The sequence below is a fragment of the Lepidochelys kempii genome, chromosome 2 (assembly GCF_965140265.1).
Source record: "Lepidochelys kempii isolate rLepKem1 chromosome 2, rLepKem1.hap2, whole genome shotgun sequence".
NCBI lineage: Eukaryota > Metazoa > Chordata > Testudines > Cheloniidae > Lepidochelys > Lepidochelys kempii.
This window is the reverse complement of record NC_133257.1, coordinates 113,138,935-113,160,185: the sequence shown is the minus strand read 5'-3', so window position 1 is coordinate 113,160,185 and position 21,251 is coordinate 113,138,935. Positions and strand designations below refer to the sequence as shown.

The window sequence follows — 21,251 nt, the reverse complement described above, 5'->3', positions numbered from 1 at the left end:
CAGGTGTGGCTGGAGGCAGGGGCTGGCTGAGAGCAGGGCAGGGGGTGCGGCAGGGAGTGCGGGGGTGGCTGGAGACGGGCTGGCTGCGGGCAGGGGGTGCAGGGGTGGCTGGAGGCAGGGGCTGGCTGCAGGCAGAGGGTGTGGGGGTAGCTGGAGATGGGGGCTGGCCGAGGGCAGGGCAGGGAGGTGCGGCAGGGGGTGCGGGGGTGACTGGAGATGGGGGCTGGCTGCGGGCAGGGGGTGCGGGGGTGGCTGGAGGCAGGGGCTGGCTGAGGGCAGGGCAGGGGGTGCGGCAGGAGGTGCAGGGGTGGCTGGAGGCAGGGGCTGGCTGCAGGCAGAGGGTGTGGGGGTGGCTGGAGATGGGGGCTGGCCGAGGGCAGGGCAGGGAGGTGCGGCAGGGGGTGTGGGGGTGGCTGGAGATGGGGGCTGGCTGCGGGCAGGGGGTGCGGGGGTGGCTGGAGGCAGGGGCTGGCTGCGGGCAGGGCAGGGGGTGCGGCAGGAGGTGCAGGTGTGGCTGGAGGCAGGGGCTGGCTGAGAGCAGGGCAGGGGGTGCGGCAGGGAGTGCGGGGGTGGCTGGAGACGGGCTGGCTGCGGGCAGGGGGTGCAGGGGTGGCTGGAGGCAGGGGCTGGCTGCAGGCAGAGGGTGTGGGGGTAGCTGGAGATGGGGGCTGGCCGAGGGCAGGGCAGGGAGGTGCGGCAGGGGGTGCGGGGGTGACTGGAGATGGGGGCTGGCTGCGGGCAGGGGGTGCGGGGGTGGCTGGAGGCAGGGGCTGGCTGAGGGCAGGGCAGGGGGTGCGGCAGGAGGTGCAGGGGTGGCTGGAGGCAGGGGCTGGCTGCAGGCAGAGGGTGTGGGGGTGGCTGGAGATGGGGGCTGGCCGAGGGCAGGGCAGGGAGGTGCGGCAGGGGGTGCGGGGGTGACTGGAGATGGGGGCTGGCTGCGGGCAGGGGGTGCGGGGGTGGCTGGAGGCAGGGGGTGGGTACTCACGGGGAGAGCAGCAGGACGCAGCCCAGGCCCAACAGAGCAGCCGGGGACCCACCAGGCAGCAGCGGGAGCCCCAGGGCCAGGGGAGCAGCAGTAGCAACACGGCTCGTGCCCAGGGCCAGGCGGCAGCCCCCATGGCTCCTGCAGTGCAGCGCCCCCGGTGGCTGGAGGAGGAATTACATCACTTCCCAGCACCCATCAAAGCCTCAGCGCCCCCTGCAGGGAAGCGGGTTAACAACCGGTTCTAAAACTGCTTCAAAATTTAACAACCGGTTTGCACGAACCGGTGCGAACCGGCTCCAGCTCACCATTGGATGGAGGGGTGATCACTAGCAGCCACCATGGATTTACTAAGAACAAATCATGCCAAACCAGCTTGATTTTCTTCTTTGACAAGGTAACTGATTTTGTGGATAGGGGAATGCGGTGAACATAATATAACTGGACTTTAGCAAGTCTTTTGACACAGTCCCACAAAACATTCTCATAAGTAAGTTGGAGAAATGGGCTCAGTTGAACTAAGTGGATACATAATTGGTTAAACAACCGCAAACACAGAGAAAATAATAGAATGATGTTAGATTGGAGGGAGGTCTCAAGTGGAGTTCCAAAGGGATCTGTTCTGGGTCTGGTGTTGTTTTACGTCTTTATTAATGACCTGGATGTAGGAATAGAGAGTGTATTGGTCAAATTTGCAGGTGACACAAAGGTAGAGAGGGTTGCAAAGTCTTCGGAAGATAGAACTAAAATTCAGAGGGATCTTGATAAAGTATAGAACTGGACTATAGATACCCAAATGTAATTCAAAAAAGACACATGTAAGGCACTACACTTGGGGAAGAAAAACCAAATTCACAAATACAGAATGGGGGATAACTGGCTTGGCAGCAGCACTGCTGATTCATCGGCGCCAACTCCGTGGGTGGTCCAGGGCTGGAGCACCTATGGGGAAAAATTAGCAGGTGCTCCGCACCCACTGGCAGCCAAGCTCCCCCCACCCCATCCCCTCCTCCTCCTCCCCCCCCAAGCGCACTGTGTCCCTGCTGCCCCCCAACACCTGTTTGGTGGCACTTAGGACTTTCCAGGAGGGATGGGGAGGAGTGGGGACATGGCGCGCTCAGGGGAGGAGGCGGAGAAGAGGCAGGGAAGGGGCGGGAACTTGGGGAAGTGGGTGGAATGGGGGCGGGTCTGGGGTGGGAACAGGTCGGGGGCGGGAACTTCGGGGAAGGAGTAGAATGGGGGTAGGGCAAGGGCAGTGCAGGGGCGAGAAGAGGCGGGGCAGGGGCGGGGGGGGTCAAGCACCCACTGGGCAGAGGGTAAATCAGCACCTATGGGTGGATCACAATCTCACATGAGTCAACAATGCCAAGCTGTTCCAGAAAAAGCAAATGCAGTTCTGGGTTGCATTAACAGAGTCATAGGATGCAAGTTGCATATATGGGTGTAGATTTGGGGACTGTGGAGGTGGCATTGCCCCCCCCAAACAAAGGCGATGTATGGGGAGCACATGCAGGGGCACATACCACTCCAATCCCACCCCCATGCCAATCTTTGCAAGCGCTGAGCTGTCCTGCAGGGCTTGCACTGCTTAGCCTGTGGTGGGGAGGGTGGGCCGTCCTTCCCACACTGCGTTTCTCCCACCCGCCAGGCCAAGCAAAGGGAGCAGGACAGAGCAGCTGCTCTGGGTTGCTGCCTCAGCAGCTGGATGCTACCTCCTGGGTCCTGGTGCCCACTAGAGTTGCCAACTTTCACAATAAGCCAGAAATCAAGCGAATCCCATTTCAAAACAAGGCCAAAACAAGCCAATCTCTAAGAACCCCAACACTCTATGTGACTAGATCCTCCGGCCTGCAGTCTGGAACTGTGGTGGGCCCGCCTTGCACCCCTGACTCTCTCCCCCACTTGCTCCAGCTTGCCGGGAGCTGCTGATAAAAAAAGAAGCCACAAGCCAAAAACTACCCAACAAGCAATTCACAAGCCAATTAAGCCAAAATCAAGCCCAATTTCTGCATTTTTTTCCATGGGTTGTGCATGTCTGGTTGCAGGGCCACACTACGGGGATGGAATGGGGGAGACCCTGGGTGGAATGGGGCGGGGCCCGGGGAAGAGACAGAAAGGGGCGGGGCCGCAGACGGAAGCGATGGAATGGGGGAGGGACTGTAGGTGGAAGGGATGGGGAGGGGCCCCCATTTGCTCTTGCCCAGGGCCCCAGGATACCTTAATCCGCCTCTGGTAAGAACAGTAGGACAATGGAACAAACTGCCTAAGGAAGTGGTGGAATGTCCTGCACTGGAGATTTTCACAGAAGAGACTGAAGAGCCCTGGGCGGTGGGTATCATAGGCCAGGGCAGGCTGAGCCTCCCCTGACCCAGGCCGGGCCCTGCCCATGCCCATGTTGTTCCCTGAGACACCCACACGCACCCCAAAGCTGGCAGGGCGCCAGAGTCTCAACTCCAGCCCTGAGTTTGGGCCCACTAGTGGCCAGGGGCGGCACTGGGGTTAGCGCTTGAGAGGGGGTGGAGCGGGGCTCCTCCAGCTGCAGGAGGTTGCTCAGGGCTCTGAAGGGGTGGGGCCTCAGGTGGCATGGAGGGGCTTGCCTCCCTGAAAGGGATGGGGGGGCTCCCCTACCTCCCATGTGACTAGCCATCGGTTTTGAGTGGTTTAGACAAAACAAATCCTACATCGTGGTAGGACATTAAACTAGATGACCTTGTGGTCCCATCTAACCCTATGGTTTTATTATATATCATGAAGTTCAGCAAAACTGAGAACCAAGAATTATGGAGTTAAGATTATGCGAGCATGTACCGTAACTCTGCTTCCCTGGAGCCAGCAATAGCCCCTGGCAATCAGCTTGCAGGGCCAGCTGTATTCACTGTGTTAGGTGTAGCTGTATTGAATGACGGAGGAATTGGTGGGAGCAGTTTGGAAGAGCTGTGACTGTGATATGAGGTGATCTGGGGGGGCTGTGTGAATCCTTCTCCCTGATCCCCAGGTGTGCTATCAAAGGAAAGAGATGCATGTAGGCCTCATTTCAGCACTGCATTGTGTAGGCTGTCAGTAGAGGGGGGTCTTCCTGCCATGGGTATAGTCAGTGGTTAGATAGGAGACAAGCCTGGTCAGTGAGTTTAATGAAGGGTAAGTGGAAAATGTGGCATTGGATAGCATTGTGTGCTTTAAGGAAAAGAAGTTGTAAAATTTAGCAGATGTGGTGTTCTTGCTGTCAAGCAGGCTAAGTTTTTGGGCAAGTGTAGGTAGCTCCTGTTTAGTACAGTGCAAATGCAGAGTGAGTATGCGTAATAGGTGTATTGGGGCATTGCTCAATGAGGGGACTATCTCGCTATCGCTAGGCCACTAAGAGGCACCCCAAGTTTCAAGGCAGTGCAAGTAGCAATGTGGATTTTAGAGTACTTAATCAAGCTTTAATCAGAAAGTTCACCTTAATTTTAAGTGTAGCATAGCCCACTATAATTGTCTGCAACATGGATTGCAATCTTGCAGTGTCTTGAGGATGTTCTACTTCCACGTTGAAAGGTACACTCTGGTGGCCAGTTTGGGAACAGCATTAGCAGCTTGTGTAGAGCAGCAGCTACCTTGAAGCTTTTTCTAACAACTCTCGCTTCAGAGCCTTAAGGGCTGAGGGACCTCCTAGCTTTGTCTACCCGTTTGACAGAGGTAAGAAGGGGAAAGCAGAGGAGAGGGCTCTGTTTAGAGTTGTCCTTTTTTTAATGTAAACACTGTAGGTTTAAGTATAACCAACAAAGCTAACACTTGCATATAGTTTCTCCTGTAAATACTACATTGCAAAATGCTTTGTTAGCAGGGCACAAAGCCTAATGCGCATTTACACAGCACCTTCCATCTGATGAGCTCCTAGAGCTTTGCAAACACTAATGAATTAAGCTGGTAATGTGGGTATTACTATACCCCTTGTTTCTCATGGGGGGAAATGAGGCACACAGTAGGGGGCTCGATTTACAAAGGGACTTAGGTGCCTGAAGTCCAATGTTTAGGCATCACTGACCAAACCACTGCTCGGCTGCTGCCTGACCATCTAAGCACCTAAATCCCCACAGGCATTAAAATTTCTGCCAGTGGGCATGTACCAACCTGTGGGTCAATATGAAGACTTTGGCAGTTAATCATAGAATATCAGGGTTGGAAGGGACCTCAGGAGGTCATCTAGTCCAACCCCCTGCTCAAAGCAGGACCAATCCCCAATTTTTGCCCCAGATCCCTAAATGGCTGCCTCAAGGATGAGCTGCTCAGAACCCTTCCAATGCCAAATGTTACCAGCTTTCCCCGTTACTTCGAGGTATGCTCGTTTATTAGGGTTACTCTTCTGGGGGGAGGGCGGTTTCTGTACTTCTATCAATGTACTACTTGTGGTCTCATACGGAGCTTTACTCCTCCCTTCTGCAAGTCCCCTCCCAATGGAGCTATCCTGCAGGACCTAGGTTCCCAGAATCAGACAAACACACACACATTAACAGAGCACGTTTTAGAGGACCGCGTTAATCAGCACGTCCAAGCTGCCACCCTCATATGTCCCAGGCTCAATACGTCCCTATCCCCACTTTCATGTTACAATTGTTCTGGTAGTAACCCACTTGATGAGCAAACCCCACGGGATTTTTGGGCGCTGCGGGGATCTTTTAGCTTAGGTATAAGGAGCGTTGCTGCAGAGTGAATGGGGAAACCAAAAAAAAAAAAAAACCACAAGGGGGAGAGAGAGAGCGAGATTCAACCAGATTAGTTATGAAAGTTATTTATTCCTAGGTAATAACCATAGGGGAGCCAAGAAACAAAACAGTTATAATATTACATTTAACTTAAACTTGATTATAAAAGTCAGGTTTAGAAAAAAAGAAAAGGAAAAGTTTAGAAAACAATAACTGATCACACAAGTCAGGGTCAGAAGGCTACACCGAGAGAGAGAGAGAGAGAGAGAGAGAGCTGAGTTCTCACCGCTCCATGAAGCTTGAACCAGTTGGGGTTGCCAGGTGGTGGTGCTAGCTGAGGATTAGATAGGCAGAGCCCCCAGCATGATCAGTCAGGAGAAGACGAAGTCCCAAAAGAACTGATGCAGCTTTTGGCTCCAGGCATCAGAACACTTACTTGAGCATGGGAGGGGTTTTTGTAGAGAAACAACAATGGTTTAAGGGAGAACACGAGATTTATTTATGTGTAAACAAGGGAGTCTACCAAAGTTGTTTTGTTCAGGCTAGACAATGTGAGCTGATCATTCCTGGCTTTGGGCGGTGTTCCTTGGAGGGAGCTCACAATGCAATTAGGGAGCTTCACTATTTTGGATACCAATAAAGGATTTATTACTAGAATTGGTCTGATAACTACTGAGCTGGGTGTATGCAGGTGTGGGTTCATTCACATCTGGAGCAGAGATTTCCCTGATCATGCAGTGCTTCTCTGCTTTTCTGGTCCCAGAGTTCAGTGCGGTTCTTGCCTTGGAATCTCTGTTCTCCATTCTGTGTGCTAATAGAGATGCCTCCTTGTCCCATCTTCAATGCAAATGAGGCTAGGGGAGTTTCCTTAATCCTGTCATCCTTATCCCAGGCGTTTAGGTGTAAGTCTTTCTTCTGATCGGTTTTGGTTCAAGAAGAGGGGGGGGGGTGTCTTTCATGTGTCAGAAAGGCTGGTTCCCCAAGAAAACAGAGCTGACAGGTAACACAAAGCCCTGATGGGATTCGCAGACTAGGCATTCCTCCACCTCTCTTGCCTGCAAGACCCAATCTAGGAACCATGCTCAGAGTTCACCTCACCTAAAAGACAAGTGGTCAGGCAAACGTGGAACTGAGCTAGCTGCCTGACATGTGCATGTCATTCCATGCACTGTGTAAGAGCCAAGTGTTATCAGAATTGCCTGGCAGATGTAACAGGAGAGTCTGAGAGACTCATCCCAGAATATCATAGAGCCTGGTGAGTAGGGCGCTCACCTGCCATGGGCAAGAGCTGGGTTTAAGTTCTGACTCCAAATGGGACACAACAACGGTCATCCCCTCCAAATGGTGGGACGGGGGGGGGGGGGAGTCTCTCTCTCTCTCAAGGGCTGAGCTGGTTTAGGCACCTGACTCCAGGAGACATGTCACAGCTAAGAATCCTGAGCAGAATCATAGAATCATAGAATATTAGGGTTGGAAGGGACCACAGGAAGAATCCTGAGCAGAATCATAGAATCATAGAATATTAGGGTTGGAAGGGACCACAGGAGGTCATCTAGTCCAACCCCCTGCTCAAAGCAGGACCAATCCCCATTTTTTGCCCCAGATCCCTAAATGGCCCCTTCAAGGATTGAACTCACAACCCTGGGGTTAGCAGGCCAGTGCTCAAACCACTGGTGCCTCCCTCTGGCCTGTCAGTCATGTGCCCAAGGCCCAGATGAACAGCAATGGGGCACTTGGGAATATAACCCCAGCTCCTTTCCTCTGCATTTCACTCCTGGCTAGCTTAGACAGCTCTGTGCTCATCTCACTGGCTGCTGGGAACCACTTTCTTAGGCAACTCTCCCCATACTGACAGGTTTCAGAGTAGCAGCCGTGTTAGTCTGTAGCCGCAAAACGAACAGGAGTACTTGTGGCACCTTAAAGACTAACAGATTTATCTGAGCATACACTTTCGATACATAGAATACCGTACCATGCAGGAGGGACATTGACACCTCATTCAGGGCTGTGAATTCCACTAGGCAGCAGGGATCCTAGGACTTATATGTTGCAACACCTAATTCCCTTTGTGGCTCTAGCCCCGTATACCTACAATCATCTCTCTCAGTTAGATCTATGACGATATTTATGTCCAATTCACAAATGTGCTATTGGCTCACTGTTACTGAATCTTAGCCAAGGTTTTTCTGTGATCTCTGTGGGGTGGTAGAGAATTGAGCCCCCCCCCCCCCCCGCCCCATTGGTGGCGTCCTCTGCTGGTCAGCATTATCTTTATCAGCTGGCGTCTTTGTTCCAGTGCCACAGTCACACATTTGGATGCTGCCCGTGTGAGAACTACACCAGGCAACGTGGTCTCGGCTAGAGCCAGGGCATCTTTTTAAGCCTCTGAAGGAAAAACAACTGCTTTTGGGTACAACTGGACCAGATCAAGATGATGCAACTTGCTTGGCAGAGCCATGCAGTTGTTTTCCGGGGGGGGGGCGGGTTCCCCCTCCAAAATAAATGCTTCAGTGCTCTTTCTATTTTCCAGCAGACTTACACTCACAATTATGCAGCCACCAGCCTTATGCCTGGCCAAGGGAGGAGAAATAATACACCTGACACTTTAGTTTCCAGCTTCCAAGGGGTGGAGTGGGGGGAAAGTTACCTAAAAAAAACCCAACAACCTATGATCAAATGACTTAGTGTCTCTTGTACAGTGACAGGAAGCTAACAGAAAATGTGCTAGCAAAGCTAATCCTTTATTTGCCCCTGTGGGCTAAGGGCCAAATTTAGACCTGCTACAAGCTACTCGTGCTCCTTCGCCCAAAATACGTTCTTGTACGTATTTAGCACTATTCATTTCAAAGGCTTCCAAATGTCCATGTACTTCAACTAGGTCGGCCAGGCGTACATTGCCTCGCACAGCCCAGGCCTACATTTTACACAGTAGCATTGAGCAGATGGTCTCTTCGCCACCCTGCTGCTGCAAAATAGCCTCCGGCTCAGCAGCACGACTCAGCTGGCAAACCACAACTGGATCCCTACCTGAGGCACAGGCCAGCCAACGAGAGCTGGTAGCCATCCAGCTACTGGCCCTTCCGCCTCTGCTTAGTCCAAAAGTAACAGTGCTACCCCCCCGAGCTTAGTTCCTCCAGCCCCTTCACCAATCTACTTGTAGTTCAGTGGCTGACAATCCCAATTTGATGAAGCACACCTGTGGGCACAGGCACTGACCTTTATTTTTCCCCATGGGTGCTCTACCCCCAAGGCCCCACCCTTGCTCTGCTCACCTTCCTTCCCCAACCCCCGGCCCACCTCGTGCAGCTTGCTGTTCTCTTCCCTCCCCTGAGCACCCGCCAGAGAACTGTGACTAGTGCGTGCTGAGCACCCCCTATTTTTTTCCATGGGTGCTGGAGCACCCACAGACTCAGCAGCTATGCCTGTGGGTTTTTTTTCCTCCCCCAGGGATGTGTGCAGCTGGGCTGGAGTGCATTTCCAGCAGGGGTGAACCATAATGGGAAAGAATGGATGTGTGTGAGAGGGTAGAGATGGTCCCTTGCCTCCCTGATGGTAATTTCCCCCTGCTCTTTGCTGCAGCCCTTCTGCCTTTGGCCCACTGTCTGAGGTGAAGCCCCCAAACATCCCTAGACACAACCTGCCCAGCCATTAGCAGGGATTTCCCCCAGCTCTCTCACCACATCCCTGCTCAACTGCATCAGCCTCTGACAACCCTGCTTCCCACTCATGCTCCCCCATCTCGCCACACTTCCTTCTCACCTCAACCCTCCCCTTCATCTTCCAGTCTTCTGCCCTGGCCCAGTGCTGAGCTCAGCTAGCGATACAGGGCACTGACAAGTAGCTCAGGAAAGAGCTGATCAGTTCCAGACTCTGGGCATAACTCCTTTGAGGTATGATTAATTACCTAATATTTGACATCCAGTGTAGGACGCAGGTCACCACTAGGTGTGCAGAGCTGGGGTTATGAAGATAACACAGAGAGCAGGGGTGTAGCAGTGAAACTTTATAAAGTGAACACACTTAGAACCATCTTTTGTCACAGTAACTAATTGCATGTTCTCTCTCTCTCTCTCTATATATATATATATGTACACACACCCACACCATTTAATAGGCATCAAGAGTCAGTATGACAAAACTCCCTCATTTATGTGTGAAAAAATAGGGCTCTTAGTCCTGGTCAAAGTGAAAAGGTCAACACTTTAACTGTTGCATCACTAACTAATAGCTCCATAATATAAGAGTTTATTTAAGAGGAAAAAAACATTGATAAATCAACCCCCGAGTGCTCTCCCGTTGACTCCGAAGACACCACAGTAAGTCAATCTAAGTACTTTATTCACATAGCTGAAGTTGTGTAACTTAGATCGATCCTCCGCCCCTGCCCTCCAGCGTAGGCCCGGGCTGAGTATCACCGCATGATTTTAATCTTATTCCCAAAGTTTAGGGACTGACAGGTCCACTTGAAGCATAATTCCCCTGACTTCAGAGACATTACTCCCAGCACTTGTGTGCACACCTGGGGAAAAAAAATTGGTCCCCATCTATTGCTTTCAGTCAGAGGGCCACATGTGGAAACAGGCATGAGTATATTTATGGAGCTGCTGGTCCACAGTTGATAATAAAACAGAGAGAGATGGGCCTGACCCAGATCCACAGCACTCTTAGGGAAGCTCACATCTGTTGCTAAACTTTCCGACACGAGGCATACACCTCACCCATGGGACTGAATAAAATCACTGAGTTGAAATTTTGGGTCCGGTTTTAAAATAAAACTAACCTCTCATAACCAGATGGTAGGTGCATGGAGCTGAACCAACTTGTTCTCTAGGCCCAATCCTGCCTGAAGAAAGATCAACTAGTGAAACTGCCCCAGCATGAATAATGCACTTAGTGAAAAGAAATAGCCAGAGCTAAGATTGCAAATGAGCTTTCTGGCTGGCATTTTAAATGGTGGTGTTGGAATGGAATCCTGACAGCATGTGAAGATTCATTCAGTGTTTACTAAAATGTTTACATAAAATAGCTATTGTTAACATGAGAAGTTCAAAACGGTTTGTATTGCTTATCACAGTACCCTTTGGGACATACCTGTCCTAGTAAGGCATTTTGTTTGCATTTGGTTAAGTGGTGAGTTAAAGAACATTCTCCTGCAAACCTGAAAGCAGTCTGCATTAATGGGCACTTCTGATTAAACAAGCTCCTCTTCCCAGTCTACAAGTTATTGATTCCTTGTCACTACAGAACACACTTTCAATTAAAAAAATAAAAAGTCCAAATGTAATCTGCAGTCCAAAGGTTTAGACATTTATTCTATGCCATACCTGTTTTTAATATTAGACTATACTGCTGACTCAGTCTTTTTTCTTTTCACTGAAGACTCCATTTCAGAGGAATTGCTCTAACTAGGTGCATCGCAATGGACCTTTTACAGAAGGAGTTCTACAGCCATTCCATGGAGTACTTTGCCCTTGAGATTCTTCGAAGTGCTGCTGGACTCCATTTAAACATAAAGGATTTATTTGTTATGAAAGTGTAAACAAGCCATGAGAGGCAAGCAATGGTAAAGACTCTTTACTGGTGTCCTTCTGTTCCATGATTCCAGCTGGAATGTCTCCAGGCTTCAATAGGTTGGTTAGAGATCTATGCCTAAAAGACAGCCTCTCTCCCAGAACAATGACCGGGGCACCAGGAGACCTCACACCCTACTGACCACTCAGTGAAACTCTAAGGCCTGAATTTTGCAACTGCATTATTGCAGCATTAAGAACCAAGGTAGAATCTTTTTAAAAATAAAAAAGCAAGTTAGTGTAAGAGTGACACCCACCTGAAATGTTTTTTACTGAAGAGTTTTAGGTACTACTCCTGCCCAAGACCTCTTGACAATGTATATGGTTTTATAATCACACTTTAGTAACTTGCTCTTCCCTGTTGTTGAGGAAAAGACCCACACAAACACTGGGGGGGGAAGAGTGTGTACTAAGTGCCAACTGCACAAAGGAAGAGAGAATTTTTCCTCTTTCTACTTTAGAGATCTTAGTTCTAACAAAAGAAAGTACACCACCTCTTTTTATGCTGAAGGTTTTTTGGATTTAGTAATGGGAGATGTGCTGTCTCTGGCCAATGTTAAAGCATGTCTGAATTTCATTTAAGTATTTAAGAAAAGTTTTTTTTCTATATTCAGACTGCACTCTTGTTCCAAAAATCCCTTTTTAGCAACATGGATTGTTTGAAGCACCAAGCAGGAAACACTGATGTAAGTCCATCAACTTTACTTTTGTTCTGCATTTTCAAAGACAGGTTGATTTTTTTTTTCCCCCCTTTTCCCCACTTCTGGTTGTCTGGTAGCCCTTAACATGTTGACTTGCATTTACACTCAAATTGATGCTTTTTTGCTAACCAGGATATAGAGAGCATATTAATGCAGATTCTTAAACACCGAATGAATGAAAATGAAAATTCTAGGTGAATGGAAATTGTTAATCAACAAAAACCGCACTTTTAAATTGTTTTTAAATCTTCCACATATAAAAATATCCAGCAGCTAAAGTAGTTTTAGCAAAACGTGTGACATTTTAAATGGATTAAAGGAATAGAGTTAGCAAACAACTGATCCTTTTTTGTTTGAAACAGCTGAAACAAACCCCCTTTCAAATTTTCTTCCTTTTCTCAACTGAATCTATTTGAAGTTGACCACAATTTGTTTCAGTGCCCCCACACAGCCATCCACCCCAAAAAAACCTCACCCCTCTCCACACAAAGGAAGTGTTTTACTTTGCAGTTAGAGAATTGAACTGAATGTTTTTGGTTACCATGTCCTTCAAAATTTTAGAACTAGTAGAGCTATTTTCACACCTAGTTTACTAACAGACTGGGAACTGAACAAAGCAGAAAAGCTTGTTTTCTTCTTCCAAACAGGTTGGATGAACTAGTTGAATAAACTGAAGTGAAGAAAATATTCTCTACAGCTGCAAAAGAGACTACTACCATCAAAAGCTGGTTTAGCACTCAAATGCTGGTTCCAGGTGCTTACACACTGACTTTCATTAAGACCTGGCAGCAAAAACAATGTGTGTTAAACAGGCTTATTTAAATACTCTCAATTTTTTTTAAATCCACCTCATCTGATAGGAGAGATCTGTTCATCACTTGCTCAAACCTGTACACAGCTTGACCCTGCAATACGATGAGAGTCTGATTCTCAAGAGGCAATCTTCAACTTCCACTGGCTTGAAGGAGAGATGAGGTGCTCCTCACTCTACTGTATTGAACCCATAGAGGAAGGTGTTGGTTTGGAAGAGATTAAAGCCACCAAACATAATTTTGGTACAGCATTTCAATCATGGCTACTGAGCTGTCTCACCTGAATTAGAAGGGAGGATCTTGAGGATGGCAGTGGTAGCAGAATCACTTTCTTCTTAAAACAGAGCAAACTGTTAAGTTCTCTATAAATGCCATTTTAAAAAAAAAAATCCATCTGTTTCTGCATTCCAGAACAAGACACAACAATTCACAATTGTATACAGTTTTTAGCAAGCTGCTTATCCACCATAGTCTAATGTACTGCTGCCACTGTTCTTAACCATAAATTGAGGTATTACCTAATAACAATTAACATTTTAAAGCCTATTCCCTTCTGTGTTCAAAACACACTATCACTTTTGTTACAGCATTGAATTACATACAAAGTTTTTTTCCCTTAGAACTTGATTTAACATTTTTAATTACATGGCACTAAAAGGCAGTCATTTTATTAGTGTGTATATATACCACCAAAGGACAGCTTCCTTTAATTGTCTTATTTAGACACAAAATGTAACTAGTTTAGTGGGTCATAAAGAGGCATGCAAATCTGTTCTTGGATTGCATATTACATCCTCCCCTGCTAAACAACTTACGTTAATGCCACAATTCAGAGGACCCTAGCCCAGTGGTTCTCAACCAAGGAGATGCATACCCCTGGGGTATATCAACTCATCTAGATGTTTGCCTAGTTTTACAACAGGCTACATAGAAAAGCAGTAGCCAAGTCAGTACAAACTAAAATTTCATACAATGACTTGTTTATATTACTCTCTATACTATACACGGAACGTAAGTACAATATTTATATTCCAAATAGATTTATTTTACAATTATATGGTAAAAATGAGAAAGTCAGCAATTTTTCAGTAATAGCATGCTGTGACACTTTTGTATTTTTATGTCTGATTATGTAAGCAAGTAGTTTTTAAGTGAGGTGAAACTTGGGGTACGCAAGACAAATCAGACTCCTGAAAGGGGTACAGCAGTTTGGAAAGGTTGAAAGCACTGTACTAGCGCATTTGAATGTTGCAACTATATTACCAAAATTAATGCTCATCACAGCACAACTCAGTCTTTATTTTTACTGCAACAATTTACAAATTAATCACCATGATATTTACAGCACAAATGTGAAACAATTTAACATCTACAGATACTAATCTAGGGAAGTACCATCAGAAGGTACGTCCTTCCAAACCGTGAGGACTGCAGCAAGTTCTCATACCAAATGTACCGGTGTCCCACAATGTTTGTGCCACAGATCAATAGCTTTGCTCACTATTGCGTCAGTGTTATCTTGAGGAATCTTCAAAAGATCAGGAGAAAGGTTTGTGTTAAGTTTAACAGGGTAGTCAAAGAGCCTAAAACAAAATATCCAGTCACTCAAAGTAATATTTCTATTCTCCATTCTGTTTATTTCACTTTCCAAACTTGTCATCTCTTCTCCCTAACCAAAATATTTACAAAAATGGCCATAGGCAGGACCTGCCTTTGGATGGATCCAATGTGTTCAGGCATGGCCAGATTGGCACCCCTCTCTCAGAGGAACAATCTCATTGTTTCCACATAAAGGGAGGTGGAGGGGGTGTCACGGAGTCCCTGGGCGATGCTCTGGAACTGCTCCCTATGAAGCCAGTCAGGACTCTGGGGAAGTCTCCTTTCTGTGAGCAGCCTGTCTTCAGGACACACAGCTCACACAACTTCCACCTTCCTGGGTCTGACCTCGGAGCATTCAGCATCCTCTGCCCCTCCGTGCGCTTCCCACAGCGACTCCACCCAGGCAGGGTCCTGGGGAAGCCAGAGGGTCCTGCACCCCAACTTTGCAGTCAGACGCGACTCTCAGCCAGCCATTAAAACAGAAGGTTTATTAGACAACAGGAACATGGTCTAAACCAGAGCTTGTAGGTGCAGAGAACAGGAACTCTCAGCTGGGTCCATTTTGGGGGGCAGAGAGCCAGACAACCACGTCTGCACTTCACTCCACATCCCCAGCCTGCCCCAAACTGAAACTCTCTCCAGGCCCTTCTCCTCTGGGCTTTGGCCCTTTCCCAGGCCAGGAGGTCACCTGATTCCTTTCTTCTTCAACCCTTTAGCTCTCACCTCGCAGGGGGGAAGGGCCCAGGCCATCAGTTTCCAGGAAACAGGGTGCTGGCCATTCTCTGTGTCCAGACCCCTGCACACACCTGCCCTCTAGGGCTCTGCAACGATCATACCCCTTATCCCACCACCTAGATACTTAAGAACTGCCTAGGGGGAACTGAGGCATCCCCACAATATTCAGAGGAAACATTAAGAACAGTCCCGCTTCGTCACAGGGGGTGTTTCAGTCACCTCCACAGTGAGCACTCTTTGGGGAGAGAGCAGACCAGGGCCAGGTAGCCTTGTGCCATCAACCTTGTAAGGAATTTCAAAAAATTAACACAGCTTGAAGCTACACTAACTTTTCCACAGAAATCTCTCAGTACCACATGAGCATGAGTAGGATCCAATGCTGGGATACAACAAGTCCTCGCAAGATGGCTCAAGGCAGTGCTGAGGCATTGATGGTCCATGCAGAGAGCCTATTGCCTCCATGGATGTCTGGAAACCTCCGCTCATTCAGTGTGGGGGAAGAAGAGAAGCTCAAATCACCCCCAACAGAACAATTGGGGGAGACTTAAAGGACAGTGGGTTCTCCCCATAATCCCTCCGATGGATTTTTCTGAAGGTGGTCATCAATCTGGCCTCTAAAGGTAAAAGCCTACATCAGCCATTCCTAACACCCTGGGACCAGCTACCTTATGGATTCCTTTCCTCCTAAAAGTTTGTAACATTGTAATGACTGCAACTGTTATTAGAACTATGGTAAACTTAAAATTTAAAATATTACCTCTAAATAAAAATACATACAAACATTGATTGTGGGTTTAATGTAGAAAAGCAAACTGTCACTGAGGGAGATAAGGCAGATCGAGTATTACCCAGTTCTCAGAATTCTGGGTAATATTATGAAACTCATTTTGCAATGCTTTTTATCCCAATTGAATTAACAAGGGATAAACAGTTTGTTTTTTTAAACCTGAAAATATTTGCTATACCACAAAAACAATGCACAGCTAGGACAAGTACTTACATTTTCCAGAAACTGTGTGATCTTCTCTGTGTTAGTCAGGGCCATTATCTTCATTTTAAAGGTTAATAAAATCTCCAGAGCAACAAACACAAGAATCTTGCAGGATCCACTAATAACTTTGTCCCAAACCCTAAAATAGTAAGTAACGAAGTCAACAAACCATATTAATCTGTTCTAATCTTTTATTCATTGCAACAAATCTCTTTTCCAGATAGTTTCCATGAATGTAGCAATGTATTAAATTATACATGCAGTACCTGTACCATCTATATTCAAAAGTAAGGAAATCAAATGTCACAAGTTACTGAATTCTACTAAATCTCTAACTAGGATGGATTAAGGGCAGAGCAGCACAGCAGTAGTGCCTACTGCTGCCAAGCTTACACAAAGACCCCAATTAGAAATAGAACACATACAGATGTTCTGCACTGTTAGACGATTATAAGCTAAAACTTAACAAGCAGATCTTGTTCTGCTAAGTTTAATTATTACACATGGATGACTGTCACCACAGTATCAGTGACAATGAGATTTTTTTTTTCCTGATGCCAAGGAATAAAATTAGCGTATCTATAACGATAGTTGTCAAATAGTTAACCAACTGAAACTAAAAGTTCAGAAGGAATAAAGTGCTGAGCTAACTAAACAAGGATACCTACTGTGACCAAATATTCCATCTTATTGTATGAGAAGTGAAACTGATATCAACATGGTATTGTCAATTATGTTTCTGTAAATAATAATTATATACAGATAACAGCTACTGACCCTTCCAACCCACTTTCTTCCTCACATCCACACCCCCAGTATGCTGCATAAACCTATAGATGTACTAATGAAACCATGGAACCTGGACGGTAAATTTCCAAGGGCTATAAATACTTTTACTACATGACTCCCTATTAAAAAATAATCCCACCCTCTTTCAATTCTTCAGCCTTCATTATCATAGCTCTTCATGTCACCATTTGTCCTCATTCTCCAATCATTGCAAAATCTACACGGGACGTGAATTTCTAAAAAACCATAAACCCCTTAGGCCTCCTTTATATATCACAAGTCAAGAAGAAAAGGCACAAGCCAAATGATAGTGCCCCAGACAATGTTTACTTCCCAGATACTAGAAGTATAAATTGTAGTGACTGCATAAAGAATTATAATCCTAAAAAGATCAGGGAAAGAGTCTTTCCAACATGTACTAAAACTAAGCTGCTGTGACACATCCAGCCTTCTTTCATGATTCTGCTGCCAGATTTAATTGGTGTGGTGAATGAACTCATTACAGAAAGGGGTGGGGGTTTTAAAACCCCCCGAAACATTTCCATTGATACTCAACCTGTTCCCAAACAAGCATTGCAGTCATTTCATTTAAATGCTCATATTAAAACAACTACAATTAGTTAACTAATCCCTAGTTCACACCACCCAGGAGAATCTTTATGAAAGAAAGGAGTGGAGACAAAAGCAGGGCTACACTTAAATGCTGCATCAGCACAGCTGCACCAATGTAGCGCTTAAGTGAAGATGCTCCTATACCAACAGGAGAGAGCTCTCCCATCAGCATAGTTAATCCACCTCCCCAAGAGGCGGAATACATGGGGGTTAAATTCAGTGTAACTACATCACTCAGAGGTGTGGATTTTTCAAACCCCGAGAGACGTAGTTATAACAGCGGAGGCGTGTAGTGTAGACCTGGCCAATGTTAGCACTAACCAGCTCCGTCTCCTCTTGCGCTCTCTTCTTAACTTCCAACTATTATTACTGCCCATGCAGCTCAATTAATTTAAAACAATAACTGGAATGTGAGTGTGTGACATGATGATAAATACATCAGCAGTTGTCAGTGCCTTGTCTATGCTAGTGCTACACCACCAACCGAGCTGCAGCAGTAGAAAATTATAGAAAAAAGGCTAATATAGAAGGCCACGGGGTTTATTTAATGTATTTATTTTTGTAATTAGGTATTTTTTACATGCTTTCTACACATTACATCTTTATTAGTTCAATTGTTCTGATCCTAACTTTTAGGATCAGACATACTTTCACAGTTTATGCTTCAGAAAACTTGTGAAGGTTAATTTATTATTATATTGATGGGGAAATGACTACAGAAATTTAAACTGTCCTAGAAGTCCTATCCACTGTCACTGAAAGTTAAAGCAAACGCTCTACGTGTTAGGATGGGTTAGTGGGATTTTTTGTGTGAGACTAACATCCTTAGAAACGCATAGGTGTTAAATTAGCCACAGAAGGGCTCTCCTACCATTCCTTCACTGGACAGAAACATACTGACAATTACAAGGAAAAAAACAAACAAAATGAAACAAGAATATGAAGCTTAAACAAAGTAAGCTTCGTGCAAAATCCTATGCTCATCAAGTTTTATTTACTGTGCATTGTTCTGTCAAAGAATGCAAAGAACTATTCCACATCTACACTTTTCCATAAACAAGGCACACATTACAAGTCTGTGTAAAAAGAAATAAAATGCTAGAAGGTTCTCAGGACAACTTCTTAGATTCCTCATCAAGTGCACTCCTTTACTAAAGTAAATTCTTATTCTGCCTTGTCTCAGTTCATTACCAAGACTTTCAGTAACTGTCCTGAAATACTGTTGTTTTTTTTCAAAAATTGGCAATACTTCATTCACTACTATAAAGTCTGTACAAATATGCACCTATAATCCCCTTCCTGACACATTTAAGCATAAAAAACAGTTACCTACCTACCTTTTGTAACTGTTGCTCTTCAAGAGGTGTTGCTCATGTCGTTTCCATGTTAGATAGAATCTCCATGCACAGCTGCTGGAGATTTTTCCCTTAGTGGTATCCGTAGGGCCAGCTCTGGAACCCCCTGGAGCCCCATGCTCATGTGCCGGTATATGGGATGCCGCCAGCAGTGCACTCTCTCAGTTCCTTCTTACCGTCAACTACGACAGTGGGTAGGGGGCGGGTCATGGAATGGACATGAGCAACACATCTCAAAGAACAACAGTTATGAAGGATAGGTAACCGTTTTTTCTTCTTCGAGTGCTTGCTCACGTTGTTTCCATGTTATGTGACTCACAAGCAGTATTCCTGGAGATGGGCTCAGAGTTTACAGACATGCGACCTGCAACACCACTCTACCAAAGCTGGCATTGTCCCGGGCCTGCTGGGTGATGGTGTAATGGGATGCAAGGGTATGGACCAAAGACCAGGTAGCAGCTCTGCAGATACCTTTAATTGGTACCTGCGCAAGGAACGCCCCTGAAAAAGCCTGCGTTCTGGTGGAATGGGCAGTTTGTGCCCTGCTTTTTCATAGCAGAACTTGATGCAGGCAGTTATCCACGACTAGATCCTCTGAGAGGAAACCAGCCGGCCCTTCATCCTGTCTGCCACTGCGACAAAAAGCTGCATCAACTTACGGAAGGGCTTAGTTCTCTCACTGTAGAAGGCGAAGGCCCATCTAACATCCAAAGAGTGCAACCGATGCTCCTCATTAGTCTTGCCAGGCTTTGGGAAGTAGACTGGTAGGAAGATGTCCTGATTATAATGGAACTGTGACATCTTTGGTAAGAAGGCCAAGTGGTGACGAAGCTGGAACTTGTCCTTATAGAACACCATGTAAGGGGATTCCCGATGTCAGTGCTCTTATCTCAGAGTTCCGGGGTTGAAGTGATCACTACCAGGAAAGCAACCTTCCACAAGAGGAGCAGCAGGGAGCAGGAGGATAGTAGCTTGAACGGTGGGGACCTGTGAGCCAAGAGATCACCAGATTTAAGTCCCACGGAGAGACTGGGTCGCGAATCTGGAGGTAGAGTCTCTCCAACCCCTTCAGGAACCTGATCGTCATTTCATGGGAGAAGACTGATCTGCCCTGGATTGGAGGGTGGAAGGCTGAGATAGCTACCAAGTGCACCATGAATGACAAAATGGCCAGGCCTGGGTGCTTGAGGTGGAGCAGGTAGCCTAAAATGGATTGAAGCGAGGACCGGGATGGGGAAGGACTCTGGCCCAAGGCCCAACATGTTAAGCATTTCCACTTGTCTAGGTAGGTTGCCCTGGTGGAAGGCTTCCTGCTACTTAACAGAATGTGTTGGACTTGCGCTGAGCAGGGCGATTCCTCCACATTCAGCCATGCAGAAGCCACACTGTCAGATGCAGGGACTCTAGTTTCGGGTGAAGCAGATGGCCCTGGTTCTGCGAGAGCAAGTCTGGACAGAGCAGGAGCTCTAATGCAGTTGCTAGGGAGAGCTCCAAAAGCGTGCTGAACCAGTGCTGGCGTGGCCACGCCAGAGCCACCAGGATGATTTTTGCTTTGTCCGTCTTGACCTTCAGGAGGACCTTTTGCACCAGGGGTATTGGTGGGAAAGCATATAGTAGTGCTCCTGTCCATAAGAGCAGAAAGGCGTCCAATGGGGAGCCTCTGGCGAGCCCGCATATCAAGCAAAGCTGCTGACATTTCCTGTTCTGCCTGGACACAAATAGGCCCACTCAGGGCGTTCCCCTCCTCTGGAAGATGACACTGACCACCTCTGGATGGAGTGACCACTCGTGGCAAGAAGAGAAGGACTTGCTGAGGAGATCAGCCAGAAAATGTTGGGCTCCCAGGAGATGACACGCCTCGAAATGAATGGCATGCTGCACACAAGTCCCACACACTGAGACCCCTTGACACAGGGGAGACAAGTGGGCTCCACCTTGCTTATTGATGTAGATCATCATGGAAGTATTGTCTATCAAGATCTGCATTCTTCTGCCCTTTAGGTAGTGTAAGAATGCCTGGCAAGCCAAGTGTACCACCCTGAGCTCCCTGACATTTATATAGAGGGAGCAATCCTCCTGGGACCAGAGGCCCTGCATACTGAGGTTGCCAAGGTGGGCTCCCCACCCCAAATCCAAGGCATCAGGAGACCAACGTCACCAAAGCGAGCAGGGCCACAAAGGGAACCCTTGCCAACACCAATTGCGGGTCTGTCCATCAAGTCAAGGAGGACAGTATATTTGACAGAATTGTGACCACTAAGTTCAAATGGTGTCTGCCAGCGGTACAGACCAACCCCAGCCACACCTGCAAGGGTCTGAGGTGCAGCCATGTATGCTGGACTATGTAAATACATACTTCCATGTGACCTAGTAGCCTGAGGCAAACCTAAGCAGTCGTGAGCAGATGGGCTCTGATGCTTGCG

The 21,251-nt window shown here is 47.2% G+C and overlaps 2 protein-coding genes across 6 annotated transcripts in view; one reads left to right on the top strand and one right to left on the bottom strand.

The window, feature by feature from the left end:
• Window positions 1-21,251, top strand: part of PHACTR1 (phosphatase and actin regulator 1) — a 459,498-nt gene that overhangs the window by 436,887 nt on the left and 1,360 nt on the right. The gene's annotated exons all lie outside the window — the stretch shown is intronic.
• Window positions 14,026-21,251, bottom strand: part of TBC1D7 (TBC1 domain family member 7) — a 28,100-nt gene continuing 20,874 nt past the window's right edge. For all 5 annotated transcript variants that reach the window (XM_073332028.1, XM_073332027.1, XM_073332026.1 and 2 more), the window contains 2 exons: window positions 16,082-16,211; window positions 14,026-14,275 (listed from right to left, as the gene is read on the bottom strand). In XM_073332028.1, coding sequence (XP_073188129.1) covers window positions 14,189-14,275; window positions 16,082-16,211 — 217 coding nt within the window. In that variant the 3' untranslated portion in view covers window positions 14,026-14,188. The remainder of the gene's footprint in view (window positions 14,276-16,081; window positions 16,212-21,251) is intronic.